Source organism: Astyanax mexicanus, chromosome 12, assembly GCF_023375975.1.
Source record: "Astyanax mexicanus isolate ESR-SI-001 chromosome 12, AstMex3_surface, whole genome shotgun sequence".
NCBI lineage: Eukaryota > Metazoa > Chordata > Actinopteri > Characiformes > Acestrorhamphidae > Astyanax > Astyanax mexicanus.
Window position 1 is genome coordinate 42186696 of NC_064419.1, and position 20458 is coordinate 42207153.

Sequence of the window (20458 nt, forward strand, 5' to 3'; positions counted from 1 at the left end):
CATTGCCCAGAACACACATGAACAGTATGTACTCAGTACTGTCCCTCACCTCCCAGCCCTCTATGTGCGACTGCAGCTGCTCCAGAGCCTCCAGTTTCTCCATCTGCCTCTTGGTCTCGTTGATGTTGGAGCACACCTCCTTCATGGCCTGCAGCGCCTCCTCCACGGCCGGGTAATCTGTGTGCTTCTTGGGGGTCCGCTTTAACAGCTCCTGTAGGGATCACAGCACCACTGAGATTAGTGTGTGGGAACATTATACACTAACTTACATACACTGCATGTTGTGTATCATTACAAGTCATCAAACAGGTTCAGCAAAAGGTTCATAAACAGTGCATATATTTCCTTAATTCACTTTAAAACAGATCAATCAGATTTATCATCAGATATAAGGTGAATACAGGTTGGTTGCTTGCTTGGTTGTTGTGGTGCAGTGGATAACACCACTGCCTGCCAGTGAGCTACAATGTGGAAAGCTACATTGTAGACTACATTGGCCCTTCTTCTATAATAGCAATAACCTTGTAAGTCACTCTGGAAAAGAGCGTCAGCTAAATGCCGTAAATGTATATTATAAACTACACTGACATACCAAACGTCATGGGACTAGTTACTGCAACTAGTATCATGTCCTATAAGTTTTGCATTGTCCTGAAGTAACACTTTATGATCAATTTACATACTGCTATCCCATGACTTTTGGCACACCAGTTTAGTATTTGGTGGGTACCGTTCTTTTTTTCTCACTATAAGGTGCTCCAGATTATAACGTGCACTATGCGATACTAGTAAGGAACAAGTAAACTAATCTAATTAAAAAAATATATATATATAGTAAACGAATAAAATTTCATTTTGAGGTCAAAGGAGTGCTGGATGTTAATCTAAACAGATTTCTCACCTGAAAACTATTTATTTGGGTAAGTAAAGCGCTTCCTTTTATTTACAGTAAGCTTAGATTTCCAGATTTCCACTATGGCTGGGAGCAGCAGCATTAGCGCTAGTAAATGTCGCAAACAGCGCAGCACTGAGGAACCCTGAGTGTTCCGATAAGCCAGGGCGATATAAGCTAGCGGTTTGTCCAACGTAGCTTGTCTTTACACAGTAAATTCACAGGCTACAGTCTGATATACCTGATATACTCACCTCTGAACAGCGAAAGAGCTAGCGCTTAGCATGGTTAGCGGCTAATGCTAATATTGCTCCAGCCTCTGTGCTGGAGAATTTTATTAAACTGAAACTCCTATATAACGCTGCACTTTAGCAGAGTGGCTTTATTGCTCCTTACAACCTGACTGGTAGAATTCATACATACAGCACTGATGATTTTTGGTTAAATGAAACATCGGTTTCTTTTCTCCTAAAAAAAAAAGGACAGAGGAGAAACTGAGGAAGAACAGCTGGTTTACCTTTAGTAGTAGCGGGTATTTGCAGATCCTCTGGATGGGGGAGAGCAGGTAGCCCTCCAGAGGAACATCTGTGCTCTTCTTTCCTCCCAGCAGCATACAGTGCTGCAACACAAACAGGGCCTTATGTTAATCACTTTTTCCACTTCACAGCAGCTTCACAGTTATGTCTTTACTATTGTTTCCACTATCAAATTCATTTGAATAATCAAATTGCTGTTTTAATGCTATTTTCTAAATAGAATACTCCAAGTTGTACATGTTTATATTATAACGAATAATGAATGCCTATAAATAGTGCATTTGTTACTATTCTTGAGGAAACAACCTTTATATATTTAAAGAATAATAAAGAATACTGAGTTGTTTTAGTTTTTTTTTTTTTTACATATCTTTATCAGAGTATTACATTAACCCAAATCAAATCAGCGTGTGATTAGGTACACCACAGGTGGTGGTTTTTATTCTGTTCATATAAATATCAGAATTATATTGTACCAAGCGAAATTACGATGGGGAAAACCATAAAAAACATATACAAAACTACTGATTTGAATTTGTCATGGTTAATGACAATACAATTACATAATTGAGGTAGACTGAGGTTACTCAGTTGCAGTATTTTAAAGGGTGTAATAAATCTGTATAAAAAGATATATCAGATATATTTAAAGAATAATAAAGAACACTGATTTTTTTTTACACATCTTCATCGGAGTATTACATTAACCCAAATCAAATCCTACCCTCATTTAAAGGAGATTTGTACAAAGCAAGTATTGTTGCTCACCAATAAGAAGGTGCGGATGTGGGGGATCTTGTTGAGCTCTATTAGTAGCTTCAGGGCTTTCTCGTGGTTGCTGCAGTATTCTCCATAAACTGAGAAATGACCTCTCTGAATCAGATAGAACACAAAACAAACATTTTATTGTTAATTCACACCCACTTCTGCATATCAGCCCTGCAACACATTCCAAAGTAATGATGCGATTTCGAATAAGTCAACACGTGACTGTAATCGTAGTTTGGTACAAAAACGTCCATAAAAGTGCAGAGAAAATAATTTAAAAATATTTTCTCAAAGAATACTAAACCTTTATCACCAACAAGCACTACAATACAGTTACTATATTCACTAATGCCACTTTCAACTTTACTACTGTACACAACACAAGCCTTATGTTCATAATGTCCTTTTTCTACTACAAGCTGGATAACTGTGGACAAGGCCTTAGATTAGATTAGATTAAATTAGAACTTTGTGATGCTTTTTGTATTCTCTACAACATGACTGACCACATATTTTGTATATTTTGCATGTACATAAAAAACTGAATATGTACACATATGAATACATCATGAAAATAAGAAAAAAAAAACAATTTGTGCTTTCACATCATTCTTCAGCCAGGAAGTTGGAACCGTATCGTAAACAAGTAGAGCCTTCTGCAGGCCAGTAGGTAATGAAACCAGTTCTGAAAAGGAGACTCTGTACAGTGCTGCTACCTGACTTCCGTCATTCAAAACAACACAGGAAGTGAAATCGAAGCTCATGCGTCTGAGCTGTCACACCCAGAGAGAAGCTGCAACGGCACACAAACAGGAAGTATTGCGCGCACACACGCACGCATACACATACACTCTTGGGTGTGTATCATCAGTGTAAAGCATGTCTTGTTCTGGGTGATGGAGGAGAACGGAGAGGACATGTTTGTGTATTTGAGTGCAGGCAGACAGTGGAGTGTTAAAGGCCGTGGCTATTGAGCAGAGGGTAATGAGGCTGGAATGAGGTCACTGCATGTAAATTATGTATGGAGCTTTGGCTGAACTGTGATTAGCGGGGCCGTAGTGAAGAGGTGCAGGCTGTAACCTTGGCTAAGGTGCTGCTCCATCTCCTCTGGGGCTGAGCGCTTATCTGGCCATGCGGACGGAGCAGAAAAGTGATACATGCTCAGCTCCCATGGGCCGCTCTGTAGTAATGGGCTTTGGGCAGTGAATGGCTGGAGAGCATTTGATTTGCCACTGTTTGCCCTTCATTCTTTCTCTCCTTTTCTCTCTCTCTCTCTTTCTATACGTCAATGGTTGCGGAAGAGTTCATCCGGTCGGCCCACTTCCACAAACTTCTTTACAGACTGTGACACTTAGGGTGTTTTAACACCAAAACTATTTGGTTCAGTTAAAACAGATTCTGTTTAGTTTTTACCCTTAGCGCAGTTTAATTGAGCACTTGGGTGTGGATCACAAGAACCAGATCAAGACCAGTAAGAGGAAGTGGTCTCAGTCTGGTCTCAAACAAACTCTGCAGTGGTTCGCTTGTGGTGAGAATGTGATCCAGTCTTAATTCAACTCAGCTATCAAACATACTGCTTTTATTAGATCTAAATTACTGTTAAGGCACAGTTTAACCTGATATATTAGCCAGATAATGCTAATCACCGCAGCTATAAACAATCACTCTCTCTGATGCTCCATGCTGTTTACACTCTGTGTGTGTGCTGCGTTCACTACTCGCAGCAGCACGACTCAGTTTACTACAAGTACAAAGCAAAGTTTCAGCTTTCTATAATAAAGCAACTCCACAGATATACGTGCTATATTTACTTACTAACTACCACAACAGCTCTGAACAATCAGAGGAGACTATGTGCTTGTGTGGTTTATTGGTGAACACATTTTGGTGCGTTTAGGTTTATGCCTGTGTGAAACCAAACCAAACAGAGGGAGGAACGCTCCCTCAATTGAATCAACTGATTAAGACCATAGAAACCAACTACAGGTGTGAAAACGTCCTGAAAAGTCTGTCTGGCATGTGTGTCTGTATGTGACTGGACATATGAATTAACCACTCTACTCAAAAATCTGAGAAAATTAGACAAAATCAGAGGCAGGCAAAGTTAAGGGTTTGGCAATATGACAATATTTTATCTTATTGTGAGCAATATGGCCTGACCAGTCAGTGTGTGATGAGGTACACCACAGGTGGTGGCTTTTACTCTTCATCAATAGCAGAATTATATTGTACCAACTGAAATTACGGTGGGGAAAACCATAAAAAACATTTACAAAACTGCCTGATTTGAATTTGTCATGGTTAATGACAATGCAATTACATAGTAGAGTTAGACTGAGGTCATTCAGTTGCAGGATTTTAAAAGGTACAATAAATATGTTTTAAAAAAAAAGATAGGATAGATTTGTTTCTATGCTCTGTATGTGTAGACATTGAATACTGTTCTAATTTACAGTATACTTTATACATTTATCTTTGATAGTTAAAGTATGCAGTTTCCTTATTTTACAAACTTCCCCTATGTTCCCTAATTTGAATACTAGACAGCATTCCGTGGTTGTGTCTAGTCTGTTCACCATGTTACAGGTCATACAAGTGCACACCAAGCCACATTCTTTATATATGTGTGACATGCGCGGCCAATAAAGGGATTCTGACCTTTATATGAGGAGTCTTTATAGCCCATGCCTTATAAACATATTACTAACATTAGGAAGTGAAAAACTTTTGTGATTGCTAGAGGCTCTTGCTAACATCATGGTAGCAGATAATGCAGGACATCTTCAGAGATCTGTGTGTGGTGGCACATTGTTGACCAACTAAACATTAGGAAGATTGTGCTTAAATGTTATGGCTAGTAGGTGTACACATTCTCATAAAATATCTGTAGGCTACTTCAGGTAGAATATTAAAAGTCAGAATTATATTTGTGTACAAAATTACATATTTTTAAATATTCTTTGACATATTTAGTGATTTTTTTCACATGATGTCACTACATAGCTGAACAGCAGGGGTGAGGGCAGGGTCAGTGGAGCAATGCTCTTTAGACACTAAATATGTCTTGGCTGATGGACTGCATCTGGGACAAGTGGAAAACTGTTTTGTTTTTTTCTCACTAGAACCCTTCTTTTGAGAAGTAATTGAAGTGTGAATTGTGTAGTTATTGTTATTATATTAAATGAAGTGTTGCAAAAGATTTTTTGTTGTACTTTGCATGTACTAATCATTAAACATATTGAAACAAAGCAGTTAGTTTTATAATAAAAATCAGATACACATACAATTCATGGAAATGCAGTATGTCAGAGTGTCAGAATGGATTTGTTTTGTCTGTATGCATGGGTTCAGTGAGTTCACCCTTCAATAACACTTGATAATAAAGGAAACGTGTACACAGGTATCTTATTAGCTTATTAGCATTAGAGACAAATAAAAATTACTTACATTTCTTCATATTAACTATCAAAATAACCAAATCTTATATGAGAAAAAAAAATGATTAAAGAGGCTTGTAATATGAACACAGACTATAATACCTCAGAAGGAGTTTGTGGCATCTGACACAAAGATGTTAGAAACAGAAGTTTTAAGTCCTGCTAGTTGTAAGGTGGAGCTAGGTCTGAGAAATATGATATAAATACTGTATTAATTTTTAAAAGACACTGTCATGATACACAACATCACTCATCATCATCATCATCATCATCATCATCATCATCATCATCATCATATTCTCAAAAGCAAACAAAAAATATACCAGTAGTGATTTTTATTCAAAATGTGCTGCACTTTATCCAATTAAACAGGACTAATTACACTTTCTGACATGAAAAACATGATGAAGCCTGGATCAAATCCTCTATATACTTGTGTATCATTTGTGTATTATTTATTACAATAATTTTATCATGGCACGATAAGATATTGTTATATTGCCTACCTCAAGGTGTGGACTCAGTACTTCACATTAGAGAGCTTTGGGCACCTATGACTCAGTCTCTAGTTTACCCTTAAATACTTTTGGTAGGTTCTGTCCCCTACAACTGGGAATGTCACACAGGACCTGACTGCTGTTTTTAAGATACTGTAATCCAGACAGGTGCAAATGTAACATTGAGATAATCAATGTTCTTCACTTTACCCAGCAGACGTTTTAATGTTGTGACAGATATACTGGTGTGTATAAAACAGAATCCATGGGGGACTCCTGACATTGCATGAAAACACTGTATATGAGTGGGCGTGTGTGTGTGTGTGTGTGTGTGTGTGTGATGGGGGAGGGATCATGTTCAGTGGTGGTCACAGTGCTCTAATAAATGCCCCCAGGCCGCAGCACCTGTAACGGGAGACGCTGGCGGCCTCACACAGCTAACGCATTACATCACCCCAGCCAACATCTGTCTGCTTTACATACGCTTTAAAGCAGAGCGGCCGACACGGCTTTAAAGCACATGCTGCGGCAAAACACATTCCAGGTGTAAGCAGTTCACTGATATTTTCAGCACAGCAATAAACTACAGATGTTTACTTTATAAAGTCACTCATTAGAATGATGGGAAGCATAGGGTGATATGGCCCTAAAGTAATATCACAATCATTTCTAGTAGGACTGATTACTGTAATGGACTCCTAACTGGACTCCCAAAAAAGACCATCAAACAGCTTCAGCTGATTCAGAATTCAGCAGCCAGAGTTCTGACTAGGAGTAAAAGGGAGCACATCACCCCTATCCTTAAATCCCTGCACTGGATACCAGTATGTTACAGAATAGACTTAGTAACAGGTACTGTTACTGGTCTATAAATGTCTTAATGGTGCAGGACCAGCATATTTATCTGATGTGCTCCAGCAGTATGAGCCGAGCAGAACTCTCAGATCATCAGGAACTGGTCAGTTAGTGCTGCCTAAAGTAAAAACTAAACATGAAGAGGGAGCGTTTAGCTTTTAACTACGCTGCTCTTAAATGGAACCAGTTAACAGAGAGCATTAGAAGAGCACCAACACTAAACATGTTTAAATCCAGACTGAAAATCAGGCTTTCAGCTCAGTTTAAAACACTGCAGCTCAGCCCACTTTTATTCTGTAACGGCACTTTTATATTATGTTTTATTCATGCTTTATTCTTATTTTATTTTTATTTTCAATTCCTTGTTGTTCTTTTACATGTTTCAATCAATCTTGCTTTATTCTTATTTTAGTTTTTATTTCCATTTTTACTGTTATTCTTTACATGTTTTTTATTTTGACTTCTCTGTGTATATTCTAATTTGTAAAGCACTTTGAATGACCGTTGTGTATGAAAGGTGCTATATAAATAAACTTGCCTTGCCTTGCCTTACAGGCCATTTTTACAACAAGAATATTCTAATATTCAGTAAATAAAAAAAATATTAATAATTAAACAATGTATGACTAATGGAAGAATAATGTAATGGAAAAAAAAAAAAAATCTACCACAGTACTAAAGTGAATAATATTCAGTGCATGTATATAAACTACAAAAAAAAAAAAAAAAAAAAAACTTTTAATACAAAATACTATTATTACGATATTAATAATTATTATTATTTATTTTTTTTGTATGATCCTGTACTATGCGATACGGCACGGACGGAAAGTTAATTAATGATTGTTAAAAAGAATTGGCCTTATGTATATTTGTGAATGTACTGATAATATTAAACAGTATTTATACCCTATTCCACTTGGATAAACAACAGCCATATCTAGTTTCCAGTACATGAATTAAAAATACTTTTAGCAGCAGCAAAGAAAAACAAACTACAGCTTTAAAAAACAAACCGCAATGGAGCAAACTGACCTCGGCCAGCAGCAAAGAACACTAGAAGACTGGCCAGTCACGTCATTAATATTAGCGATGTATTGTACAATATATTGAAATATATTACTATATCAATATTTATAATATTTTTGCTGGCCTCAATATTGCCAATATTATTTGTTCGTAGTAAGGAGAGCCATCAGTCATCAGTATTTTTAATGTATTTATTTATTACTGTCATTTTAAGACTATTGTATGTCACTGATACATATTAATGAAATAATCTCATACTAATGCAAATACACTTTTTTAAAGGGCAATGAGCTTTTAATGATTATTAATTTGGGAGATATAACGTGCATTTTGGAGATGTACGTTGCAAGGCAAAAAATTGCAGTGTTTTAATGTTTTTTTGAAGCCAGCAACAGTCATTCTCATAAAAACAAACACACAATTAAACATAACTGGAAATATTGAGGTTGTTTCCATATATTGTATGATAAGTTGATAATGTAATTATGGTGACAGACCCAATTCCAACTAAAGTGTGTGAATATTCCTATTTACCAAATGTTTACTGCTCTTATATAAGTGGAGTAACTGAAATATTATGCCATTATATTGTCATCATTAATTTAGTGGCATAAAATGTTCTTAAAATTACAACAAATAATCTGAACATAATATTACATATTATTGAGACAGGCCTACCAGAAATTCTCATTTTAGGCCAAAACCCTCAGGTTTTCCTCAATCAGAAACTTTTCACAGACATATTCTGCTCTGCTTCCAGTTTCAGGTTAAATTCCTAATATGAAAGCTCAGACTTGTGTCCTAAACAGCCTATGCCCTGTTTGTTCCTTTGACAAACATATTTCTGCCTTCTTAATTCACAAAACTAGCACTGAAAGCCCTTGAACAGAAGCTAAGTGAAGAAAATAAAGCAAATATTGACAGCAGTGTTAAATACAGACATTACTCACTATTTTGAAATTCCCCCCCGCCCTGCATTATGTTATTCTTTGAGATAACACAGCCTCCGTGCCAAAAAGCCGGGTCAGCTCCAGCACTGCGTGTACTGCTTTGGCAGGGTTTCTTTCCAGAAGTCCACACAGTCCTCCAAAAGAGCCTTGTCCTGAATTATGCAATAGCTCCTCTGACAGGGGCTGGAGGTCTCTGACTTAATGTGGAGAAAGATCCAACCCTGACACTGAAGCTACGTCAGCACGGCTACTTGCAGTGAGATATCTAAACCCAGTCAGGTCGAGCCTTCTAACCAAGATCCACCAGCATGATTTCAGCTCAGACAGGTGCAGCATCTAAACACAGATACGGAGATGTCTGCAGTCTGGCTTAGGAAGGATAAAGGGCTGAGATTGTCTGAGAGTGAGGGTATTGAGGAAATACTGTCCCAAGTAAAAAGCTGTGCACTTTAGTTAAGCACAGTTCTGTGCAAATATTTCCAATTACAGCTGAATTCACGCTTTTAATCCCAGAAAAACACTCTTATTTTACCTTTTAAAAAGTCGATTAAATGCCTGATTAAAGGGACGATTACTGTTGTTTTGCTGTTTTCCTCGGGTTTTGAGAGCTCGGCACTGACTCAGCTCTTGAACGGTCCAGAACTTTGATGTGAGACAGCGCACGGGTGGGGTTGGGGCTGTTAACGTCATGTGGCCTATATTGTTTAATATTGCGATATATATTGTTGAAAAAAGTGCAATGAAAATGTGCAATGTAAAATATTTCGAATATTGTGCAGCCCTACTTTATACTGTTTGTACACCTTAAGATGGGTTTGTATGAAGAATATATGTAATCTTATTTTCATATATTAAACTTTTCACGTATATTATTTGCATATGCTTTATTAATTCCGACTGGCCTTAAACTCTAGCCTAAAACATGCAACTTGACTTAAACTCTAGAAAAAAATAAGGGTTTCATTGGCGGGATAATGAGAAAACAGTTCACAAATATTTGAACTAATGTCTCTGTTTAATCATATTGGAAGACTTATGTTGCTCAGCATCACTCAGTGTCTTTAATAAAATGGCATATACAAATAATATATATGCTTAGATATATTTATATGTTCTATTAACCTCAGACTGAACTTTGGCCCAAAGTCTTCTGATTTGCATTGAGTACTTGTGAACATCTCAGATATCCAGAATATTATATTATACAGGTATATGACAAGATGTTGACAAGTTTATGAAACACATGCCTAACAAAGACCTGAGAGAAAGCAACTCACAAACTGGAGGAAGACGTGTCCAAGTGCATGGTGATGCTGTGGCTCAGGCTGCAGAATGGCCTCCAGTGCAGAGAGGACCTCACGGTGGACGTCCAGGATCTCCTCGATGTTGGAGAACAAGATCTGAGGCCAGAAACAAGCAAAAGTGTCAGGAGAGCAAAAGTTTCACTCAGGTTTAATACAAGACTTCCTTTACTGTTCACATTTGACTACAGATCACAACTGTAGAAGATACCAGAGGGTCGCAAGAGCATTCCTACCTTGACTTGTTCTGACGTCAGACATTGCTGGTCTTCTGCCGTCTGCCTTATCCTCTGTAGGAAGGCCTGAAACGGCATAAAAAGAGAAAAGATATTAGAATCAGAAATATAGGGAACACGCTGTTAATTTGCACTTGAATAAAACAGTAATCAAACAGAAAAACAGATTATATGTTCTTGTCTTTTTTAACTCAAAATCTTTCAATAAACAGCGATAACTAAAGTGTGGTATAATCACAATAATACACACTAGGTTTGTGTTATATATGTGTAATATTTGCACTGCTGTGCTGCGATCGTAGGTAAGTTATAGCACTCCCTCTCGTGTATTATTGCTTAAATACAAATTGGTTTCTGCAGTAAAAAGTAAGTAAGTGAACGCAACCATGATCTGATACAAAAGCAGTATCCACAAAAGGTTTGGTTTCTGATGAACAGAAGCATGGAAAATGATCTTCAGATCTTCAGGATCTTCTCTTGTAACCAATGTTCTCACTCTATAATGCATAATAGCATTAAACCATTCATCAAAATTTTGAGGCTATGTTTCTTTCGTCTTTAACTGTCCATCACTTTGCAGCTTCAGCTTTTTTTCTTGACTGAGAAAGGCGTAATCCCTCATTGCACTTCTTCTCAGTCTTCTGTTGTTGTAGCCTATCTGCCTCACTGTCCATCACTTTGCAGCTTCAGCTTTTTTTCTTGACTGAGAAAGGCGTAATCCCTCATTGCACTTCTTCTCAGTCTTCTGTTGTTGTAGCCTATCTGCCTCAAGACTTCAAATGTATGGTGCTTTCTAAGATGCATCAACACATGGTACATATTATTAATGCTCTCTTTTTGCTTTATTTTTTATTAGATGGTTTTGTAAAGAATTTGTTTCCTTATTACTAATATAATTTAACATGAACACAGAAAACAATTCTTCCAATCAATCCATCCAGAATAAAACAGACAACTCATAATCTCATTTCACATCATATGTCTGACCATATACCAACCGCAGTCTCATCGTTTCCCTTTGTATTGTGAACATGCAGGACAATGAGAGAGAGAAGAAGTAGCAGCGGATTGGTTTTCAGACAGAGCAGCACTGGGACGTCCAGCCCGTCTCTCTGCCAAAAAGAGAGGATTTAAAAAAGCTCCAGGAGTGACACACTGCTGAGACTGGACACTCCACGCCAGCAGTGAAAAGGGCAGGGGAGTGGACACACAAGCTCGGAGCTACACACACCTTTAAATCATACTGATATAGAGACAAAGACACGGGGAGGGAGACGGAGACAAACATATAGAGAGCAAGGGAGGGAGTTAAATATATAGATACAGAGGCAGAAGTGGATAAATAGAGACAGTGAAAGACAGATTTAGATAAATGAATGGGACAGAGAGAGAGAGAGAGAGAGAGAGAGATCTATAAAGAGAGATTGGGGAAAAATAGGAAAAACTAACTGATATAAAAAAAAAAGAAAGAGAAAGAAAAAAAAGAGAGAAATAGGTATGGCAAGCAAGAGATAACAAACAAGAGTGTGAGAAAGAGAGAAACAGAGAGTGAGAGATAATAGAGATGGGAGATAGCACAGAAAAAAAGAGAAAGGAAGTGAGCGAGAGAGAAATAAAAAATGAAAGTTACGAAAATTAAAGAATGAGAGAAAGAGAAAGAGAGAAAAAAAAAACAGATCTCTTTCTGAGAGTGTGTGAAAGTGTGTGTGCGTCTTCCCAGGAGAAAGCGATTCTGCCACTCAAAGCTGCTTCTAATTATGGCTGTGTAAAACTATTCTGGGCGGCTGGCGGCAGCACTCATTGAAGGTAGACTCACTCAGCCTGTGTGTGTGTGTGTGTGTGTGTGTACGTGGTAAATTACCTGAATCCTCCTCAATTGTATCTACTCGTCTAGCACACTGCACCAGCTCAGCTCAGCACAGTGCATCCAGATTGTCAATTCCCCTCAGCTTCAACACGCCTTACCTTATTCACACTAGCTCCTCTATTCAGCTTTATTCTGTGTGTGTGTGTGTGTGTGTGTGTGTGTCTGCCCATCTATCAGTCTGTCTGTCTGTCTGTCTGTCTCTCTGGCCTTCTCCTTTCATCTTTCCCTATCCGTATGATCTGCATGTGTGTGTATAGCTCCTCAGATGTATATAGTCAATGTAAAAAATATTTTATTTCATGTCATTTCGGAGCATTACTATTTGTCCATTTAGATATCATACAAAGTAATGAAAAACATTTATATTTTGCCAAAAGGGAAAATATTTAAAAAATATGATATTTTCCTGAGGTTTTAAAACAAGTTGGAACAGACAGAACACACCATGTAATGACACAATAAAACGTGAGTACAGTTACTTTTTAATAATTAGATCAGATTACAGCGTCAATTTTCTTTTTTTTTCCACAGACATGCAATTCTCTAGAAACCAACAGCAAAACAGTCAATATAATTAAAAAATGGGGACACAAGTGGTCCAGCGGGCTAAGCTCTGTCACTGTGATCGTGAGATTGCTGGTTCGAATCCTGTTTATGTAGCTTGTCATTAGCTGCCGGAGCCCTGAGAGAGCACAATTGGCCTTGCTCTATCTGGGTGGGTAGATGGCGCTCTTCCCCCTCATCACTCCAAAGGGTGATGTTGATCAGTACAAGGAGTCTGTGAGCTGATGTATCAGAACCGAGTCACTGCACTTTCCTCTGTGCACTGTGATGCTACTCAGCAATGCTGCATCAGCAGCAGTTTGAAAAGAGGCGGTGGCTGAATTAACATGTATTGGAGGAGGCATGTGCTCAGCTTCATTCTCATGATGTTAAGACATCACTAGTTATAGGGGGAGACCTAACGAGTGGGTTGGGTTCTTGGCCTAAATTGGGTATAAAAAATGGAATAAAAAAATTTGACACATTTTAAATAATTTTAAAAAATGTTTCATCACAACATATATCGCAATATCAGTAAGATGACATCATTTTGCCCAGCCCTATTTTAACCACAGTTAAAAGTGAGAACACCTTATCCTGATAAATTCTAACCAATCCAGTTTATACAGATTATGGGCCAGCAGGATGTTAAATGTGCCGACTCTCACCCCCATGGCCTTCGCCACAAAGACAGGACGGGTGCCACGTCTACCACTCCCTCACTCCTGCCAAGCGTCCCAGCCCTGCCCTTAATGACAGACTAGGTCTCCCACTCACTCGCTAGCCCCACACACCCTGCACATGCTGCTCCACCGACAGCGTCTGCCACTGCTACAGATCCTCCTCTAAACCAGCTATTAGCATTTACAGACTTTTAATCCTCAGTTTTACCTTCCAAACCCTCAACCACCAGCTTTCAGAGAGCAGAGGACCTACAGCAACAGATGCAGAGTTACAGTTACAACTAACAGCAAGCAAAGATAATCTGATTAACATTCTTATCATAATTGGACAATGCTGGCTCTCCATTCCACTGTGTGATCATTTCAGAATTACTTAGAACAGAATCATGGAAACCTTGGAATTTTGGTCAAAATCCATCAGCTTTGTTATGACTGTGGCGATACACACTAATCAGATTGTAGTCCTGTATCTGTTTCTCTGCATATTTTATTGTCATCATCCTTTCACCCTGTTTTTTAATACTCAGAACCCCACAGGAGAGAAAACCACCACAGAGCAAATATTATTATTATTTGGGTGGTGGGTGATTTATTCTCAGCACTGCAGTGATTAGCACTGATTATCATGGTGGTGGTGTGTGAGGTGTTAGTGTGTGTTGTGTTGTGTGTGTACACTGTGGGGATCAGATACTGCAGCAGTGCTGCTGGAGTTTTTAAACACTGTGTTTAATCACTCACTGTCCTCCACACTCTATTATACATTCCTACCTGCAGCCGAAACTTTGTAGATAAATTTAAGTCAGAGACATTAGCTTTGAATCTGTTCCTGCACAGTTTACAGTGTTGATCATCCTCTAGTCCTTAATCAGTGCCCACAGGACACTGCCCACAGGATGCTGTTTGTGGACAGTCCAGAAGTGACACGGCAGCACTGCTGTTTCTGATCTACTTGTAAAAGCACAACACACAAACACCTCATACACAGTCCTAGGTCAGTGCAACATTTAGCAGTTTAATTTTCTGACTGTATCAAGCTAAATTTGAAAATAGAATTTTGGGTACAAAACAATTTTTTTTTCCCTTCATTAAAGTGAACGAGAAATGTTCCAATTATCAAGTTTTTCATTTCTGCCTTCAGCAAACAGAATATTAAGAAAAATGAAAAGGTGAATCTTCTCTCAATTTTTCCATTTTTGTATCTTGTAACATAAATCTGATGGTATTTCTTGCAAAATGCAAGAAAAATCAGAAAATAAAGAAAAGATTAATTTATAATCTTTCCTGAAAATCCAATTGTGAGGAGCAGAGATGAAAAAACTAAAATTGGAAAAAAGGATGAAAACTTGTTTCTTGTACACTGCACTACATTAAAAAACAAATAATGAGTTTTTACATACAGTTTTCTTATTTTTGCATTTAGTCTCGAACAGTCAGAAAAATAAATCAATTAACGTTACACTGACCGTCCTGCTCAGTGGAGCTGAAACAAATTGATAATGTGTGTAGAAACAAAGAGGTGGTCATAATGTTATGCTTACTTGCTGTATCTCAACACGCTATACTCAGTCAAATTGAGTAAGCGGCAGATCCTTAAAATTATTCAATAACTCTTCCATACTTAGGACAGTGATTTATATACAAAATATGCTGCACTTAATTCAGTTAAACATCACTAATTACAGTCTCTCTGTAATGACACAGTTGGGTTAGTTTTCTTGAGGCACTGATTATGTCCACAGTATGCTCAAAAACATATACGGTCGATACGATAAGCAATCATTTTATCGCACACCTCTACTTTGTCTTTTTTTTGGGGGGGAAATAAACATAGATCTCAAGTACCAGAACAGGACATGTAGATGTACACAAGTGACGCTCAATTAAAACATAGACAGGTGAAGCTGCTGGTGGTTGTGTGGTTCTCCACCCCTCAGGCGTGCACTAATGAAATCTCCCATATGGCAGATCCAAACTCATCCTGACACGGCTCATCCATGTGTGAGATGGCCAAAAGAGCCACAGGGCCATGAGCCAGGAGCTGAGCATCCGTAAAGGAGTGGGGAAGAAGGGGGGGGGCTACAGCAGGGGTGAGATAAACAGCCTACCTGGGACCTCCCATATGACATATATTTCAAGCTTAGGACATGAATAAATAACATATATTAATATTATTTCATTGGTTAGTATACATTTGTAGTGTTTATCTTTCTCTGCATACATTTTTATCTTCATTTCACCCTGTTCTTTAACAGTAAGAAACCCACAGGATAGACTGCAAAGCACAGCTATTATTTGGGTTGTGAGTCATTTATTCTCAGTATTGCAGTGACACTGATTAGCTTGGTGCTGATGTCTTAGTGTATGTTGTGCTGGTATAAGTGGATCAGAGGCAGCAGTGCTGCTGGAGTTTTTAAACACTGTGTTCACCCACTGTCCACTTTATAAGACACACCTATCTAGTTGATAGAAGCTCTTTTGTTGCTGCAAAGTTTGTGTTGATCATCCTTTATCTGTGCCCACAGGACGCTGCTAACAGGATGCACACAGATAGCGGTTGGTGGACAATTCTTAGTGCAGCAGTGACACTAAGGTGTTTAAAAACGGCAGCAGCACTGCTGTGTCTGATCCACTCATGCTTGCACACCACAAAATGAACCCTAAAAAGCGTTCGCACAGTGAATAATGTTAAGAACTCCCGCTTTAGAACATTAAAAGAGTTTTTTTTCATTCAGAGAACCTGTTGAAGCACCTTGACTGCAAATAACTGAGCATCTCTCCATGTTCAACTGAAGCCCACTGACAGCAGACGCAAGGTGTTAGAATCTGCCGCAGAAACTGTCTTGTCTTTATGCAGCAGAAGACCTTGGCCTGTCCTCCTCTACGCCAGCACAGCGTCACCAGAACTCCCCTCACTGACGTCACAAACACAGTAAATAAACAAATCCCGCACGGCCGTGCAGCATCGCCATGGCAACTGCCGCTGATCCTACCGCCGACGGAGAGCGTGAAGTAAGCAGCAGCGGTGGAGGACAGGTGCAAGTGATATTATTCCAGATTTAAAATTCATTCATTCACCTCAGCGTAAACCGGAGAGGACCAGGCAAAAGCAGACATCCTTTTATTTACGCCGTAATGAACGTCAGACCTGTAAATGTAATTTCCTCACAACCTCTTACAGGTATACATGAACATTAGCCCTCCCTAAAATCTGAACATCAAGAGCATTAAATATGCTCCAATAGAAATGTATAGTACAGTAAGGGTTTTCATTGAAAAAAGATGTAAAGCAGCTGCCAGGAAGGACCAAATGATCTTCTCTGCAACACAGCACAGCTGAAAAAGGCAGCCAGTTTTTTCCTAGAGATGCAGTATCTGTCTGTATGGATTGACAGCAGAGCAAAATCAGCATATATTTAGTATGTTTTCACACCTTTTATTGTATTTAATTTAGATCTGAACGTTTTACATTTGGAGTTTTACATTTTATGTTTTTCAGCCTGTTTGGTTTGTTTTCACGCAAGGAAAAACTCAATTCAATCACACCAAAATGCATTAAATAAAACCACATTCTCTCTTCTTATTGGTCAGACCTGCCTGGTGTGGGAGTAAGAATACCAATATTCTAAGATATTCAGTAGGTTGGGTAAAAATATATATATTTTTTCTTTTGAGTTCAGAAGGGGTAAGGAACTCCACAAAAGTAATTTCCAAAAATAACTTGTAAGTTCTAGGTGTTTAAACAAATATTGATTATTATATTAACTAAACAAAAAAATCAAATGCAAGCATAAAAGTTAAACGACAGGATCATTAGTTCATAATTGGTCAGGTACTTAGTAAAAGCCCAATTGACCAGTATCACAGATTGTAAATATGTTTAGAGGAAGCTAAAAGAGTATAAATGCGTTCTTCTGGGAAATGTTAAGAATGAGATTTTTAGGCAAGTCTTGCAGGCATTGCTCTTTTGAGATCTATCCACCTGATCTATCCTGATTTGAATCGGGGACAGTTAAAGTCATAGCAAAACCTGTACTGTAGATGCTGCGGAGTGTTCAGGAGTCAGCTCTAGAAGCCTTCCTCTTTTGAACATTTGCTGTGCCACTGGCTGCAGCACAAGCCCAAAGTCAAATAGATCCACCAGTGGCCAGGAAATTCTATTTTAACTTAATTGGCTCAAAAATCTGATTTAAAAAGGATCAAGTGTGCACACAACACTGAACCACAAATGTAAAAGGGTTCCAATCTGATATGAAATTGGATTAGATGTGTACACAACACTAAACCACAAATGCAAGAGGGTTCCAGTCTGATCTGAAATCGGATTAGATAAGTGCTCAACACTGAACCACAAATGTAAGAGGGTTCCAGTCTGATCTGAAATTGGATTAGATGTGTACACAATACTGAACCACAATTGTAAAACGATTCCAATCTGATCTGAAATCGGATTAGATGTGTACACACACTGAATCATAAATCAGTTAAGTTAAAATCAGATTTTTCCCCAAAATAAGTTATAGCACAGTAGCCAAAACAAAAAAAGCACGGCAAGACAGTTAGTATATCTTAATTAGAGCTTGTGGATGTGTCTATCCTGCAGCTGGCGAGAGGAGCAGTGGAATCATGTTACTCGCCGTGTGGCAGCCCAAGGCAATCAGAACGAGAGAGAGAGAGAGAGAGAGAGAGAGAGAGAGAGAGAGAGAGAAAAAAACATGGAAGCACCCATATGCCAGAGTGAAGGAAGCAAGCTGTTAAGCGACTATTTTTCTCAATGAACTCAAGTGGAAAAAAAGACATTGTAGAGGCGCCGCAGATTTCTCACGCTGACCTTAACCAAACACCGGGACAAATTCACCGACTGAACAGGCCTCGACTGTTTTAGGAAGGAAATGACAGCACGCAGTTGACGACAAAAGCCGCCGGTGTTTCCTCACACAATATACCAACACTGTTCATTGTTTGGAGCAGGATTTATTCTAGAGTGGCCACACAATGTATGGACAGCGGTCAGTGGTGCTGAGATGGAAAAAAAAAAGAGAGAAGGCGCGGTAGCTTTGCACTGCCTTTCACCTTTGTGTTGGAGATGGCTCAGTGCCGGTGGCTGAGCCACATGGGAACAGAGGAGCTAGTCACACATGCTCCCACACATACAGATACACACACACAGCACTAAAATGAGGAGCAAGAGTGTGATATCAAGGGACATGTACCCCTTGCAGCATCATTCTGAAATCCACTTTAAAAGCCATGTTCCTGCCCATGCTGACAATTACTAAACTGATCCACTGCTTAACAGTGGGAGCCTTACAGGTGAGTAGCCAATGGACCATCATGCAGGACTACAGACTTTTCGTCTCAAAAGAAATCAGGTCAGCCACACCATGATAAGTGTCAGAGTTTATAATAATTATGACAAGTTACATCAAAATCCAAGCTAAGATGTTCATAAATCACTTCACGTAAAACCAGGGTGAGTTTACAGTCTCTAGAATGAAAGTAAAGTCAAGTTTACTGTCGTTAGGTTGCAGTTAAAGTTGAATCTTGTGGTGCAAGTCCAATTAAAGTTTAGAATCTTTGGGGGTTAAGTCCTGGTCAAGTTTAAATCTTCCAAACTAAGAGTTCCGGTCGAGTTCTCTGGATGTGAGTATAAGTTTTAGTATGTCTAAGTCCAAGTCATGTTCAGAGCATCTTGGGTGCAAGCCTGAATCAAGTTTAGATCCTCTAGGATCAGATTATTGAACAAATTTAAAGGTTAAGGAGTGTAAGTCCTGGACAACTGCTGAGTTAAGAGTGTTTGGTGTAAGTCCTGGTTGAGTTTATACCCTACAGAATACAGGTTAAGGATTCAGAGTCTCTGGGGGCGAGTGCAAGATGTGGTTAGAGTCTACAGATGCAAGTCAAGTCTAGAGCTTCTGGTTGAGTTTAGAGTCTCAGGGTTGCAAGTCAAGTCATTAATGTGCAAGTCTACATCCAGTCTAGAATCATTAGTGTGTAAGTTCATATCCAGTGTAGAGACATTAGTGTGCAAGTTCATATCCAGTCTAGAGACATTAGTGTGCAAGTTCATATCCAGTCTAGAGACATTAGTGTGCAAGTCCATGTCCAGTCTAGAGACATTAGTGTGCAAGTCCATGTCCAGTCTAGAGACATTAGTGTGCAAGTTCATATCCAGTCTAGAGTTATTAGTGTGCAAGTTCATATCCAGTCTAGGGACATTAGTATGCAAGTTCATATCCAGTCTAGAGACATTAGTGTGCAAGTTCATATCCAGTGTAGAGACATTTGTGTGCAAGCTCATATCCAATCTAGAGTCATTAGTGTGCAAGTTCATATCCAGTCTAGAGTCATTAGTGTGTAAGTTCATATCCAGTCTAGAGACATTAGTGTGCAAGTTCATATCCAGTCTAGAGTCATTAGTGTGCAAGTTCATATCCAGTCTAGAGTCATTAGTGTGCAAGTTCATATCCAGTCTAGAGTCATTAGTGTGCAAGTTCATATCCAGTCTAGAGTCATTAGTGTGCAAGTTCATATCCAGTCTAGAGTCATTAGTGTGCAAGTTCATATCCAGTCTAGAGACATTAGTGTGCAAGTTCATATCCAGTCTAGAGACATTAGTGAGCAAGTCCATGTCCAGTCTAGAGACATTAGTATGCAAGTTCATTACCAGTCTAGAATCATTAGTATGCAAGTTCATATCCAGTTTAGAATCATTAGTGTGTAAGTCTACGTCCAGTCTAGAGACATTACTGTGCAAGTTCATATCCAGTCTAGAGTCATTTGTGTGCAAGTTCATATCCAGTCTAGAATCATTAGTGTGTAAGTCTACGTCCAGTGTAGAGACATTAGTGTGCAAGTTCTTGTCAA

The 20458-nt window shown here is 38.7% G+C and overlaps 1 protein-coding gene across 2 annotated transcripts in view; it reads right to left on the reverse strand.

The window, feature by feature from the left end:
* Nucleotides 1–20458, reverse strand: part of prex1 (phosphatidylinositol-3,4,5-trisphosphate-dependent Rac exchange factor 1) — a 133787-nt gene that overhangs the window by 87315 nt on the left and 26014 nt on the right. For both annotated transcript variants that reach the window (XM_022679349.2, XM_022679348.2), the window contains exons 2-6: nt 10502–10567; nt 10242–10364; nt 2197–2301; nt 1410–1511; nt 50–211 (exon numbers count right to left, since the gene is read on the reverse strand). In XM_022679349.2, the coding sequence (XP_022535070.2) occupies nt 50–211; nt 1410–1511; nt 2197–2301; nt 10242–10364; nt 10502–10567 (558 nt within the window). The remainder of the gene's footprint in view (nt 1–49; nt 212–1409; nt 1512–2196; nt 2302–10241; nt 10365–10501; nt 10568–20458) is intronic.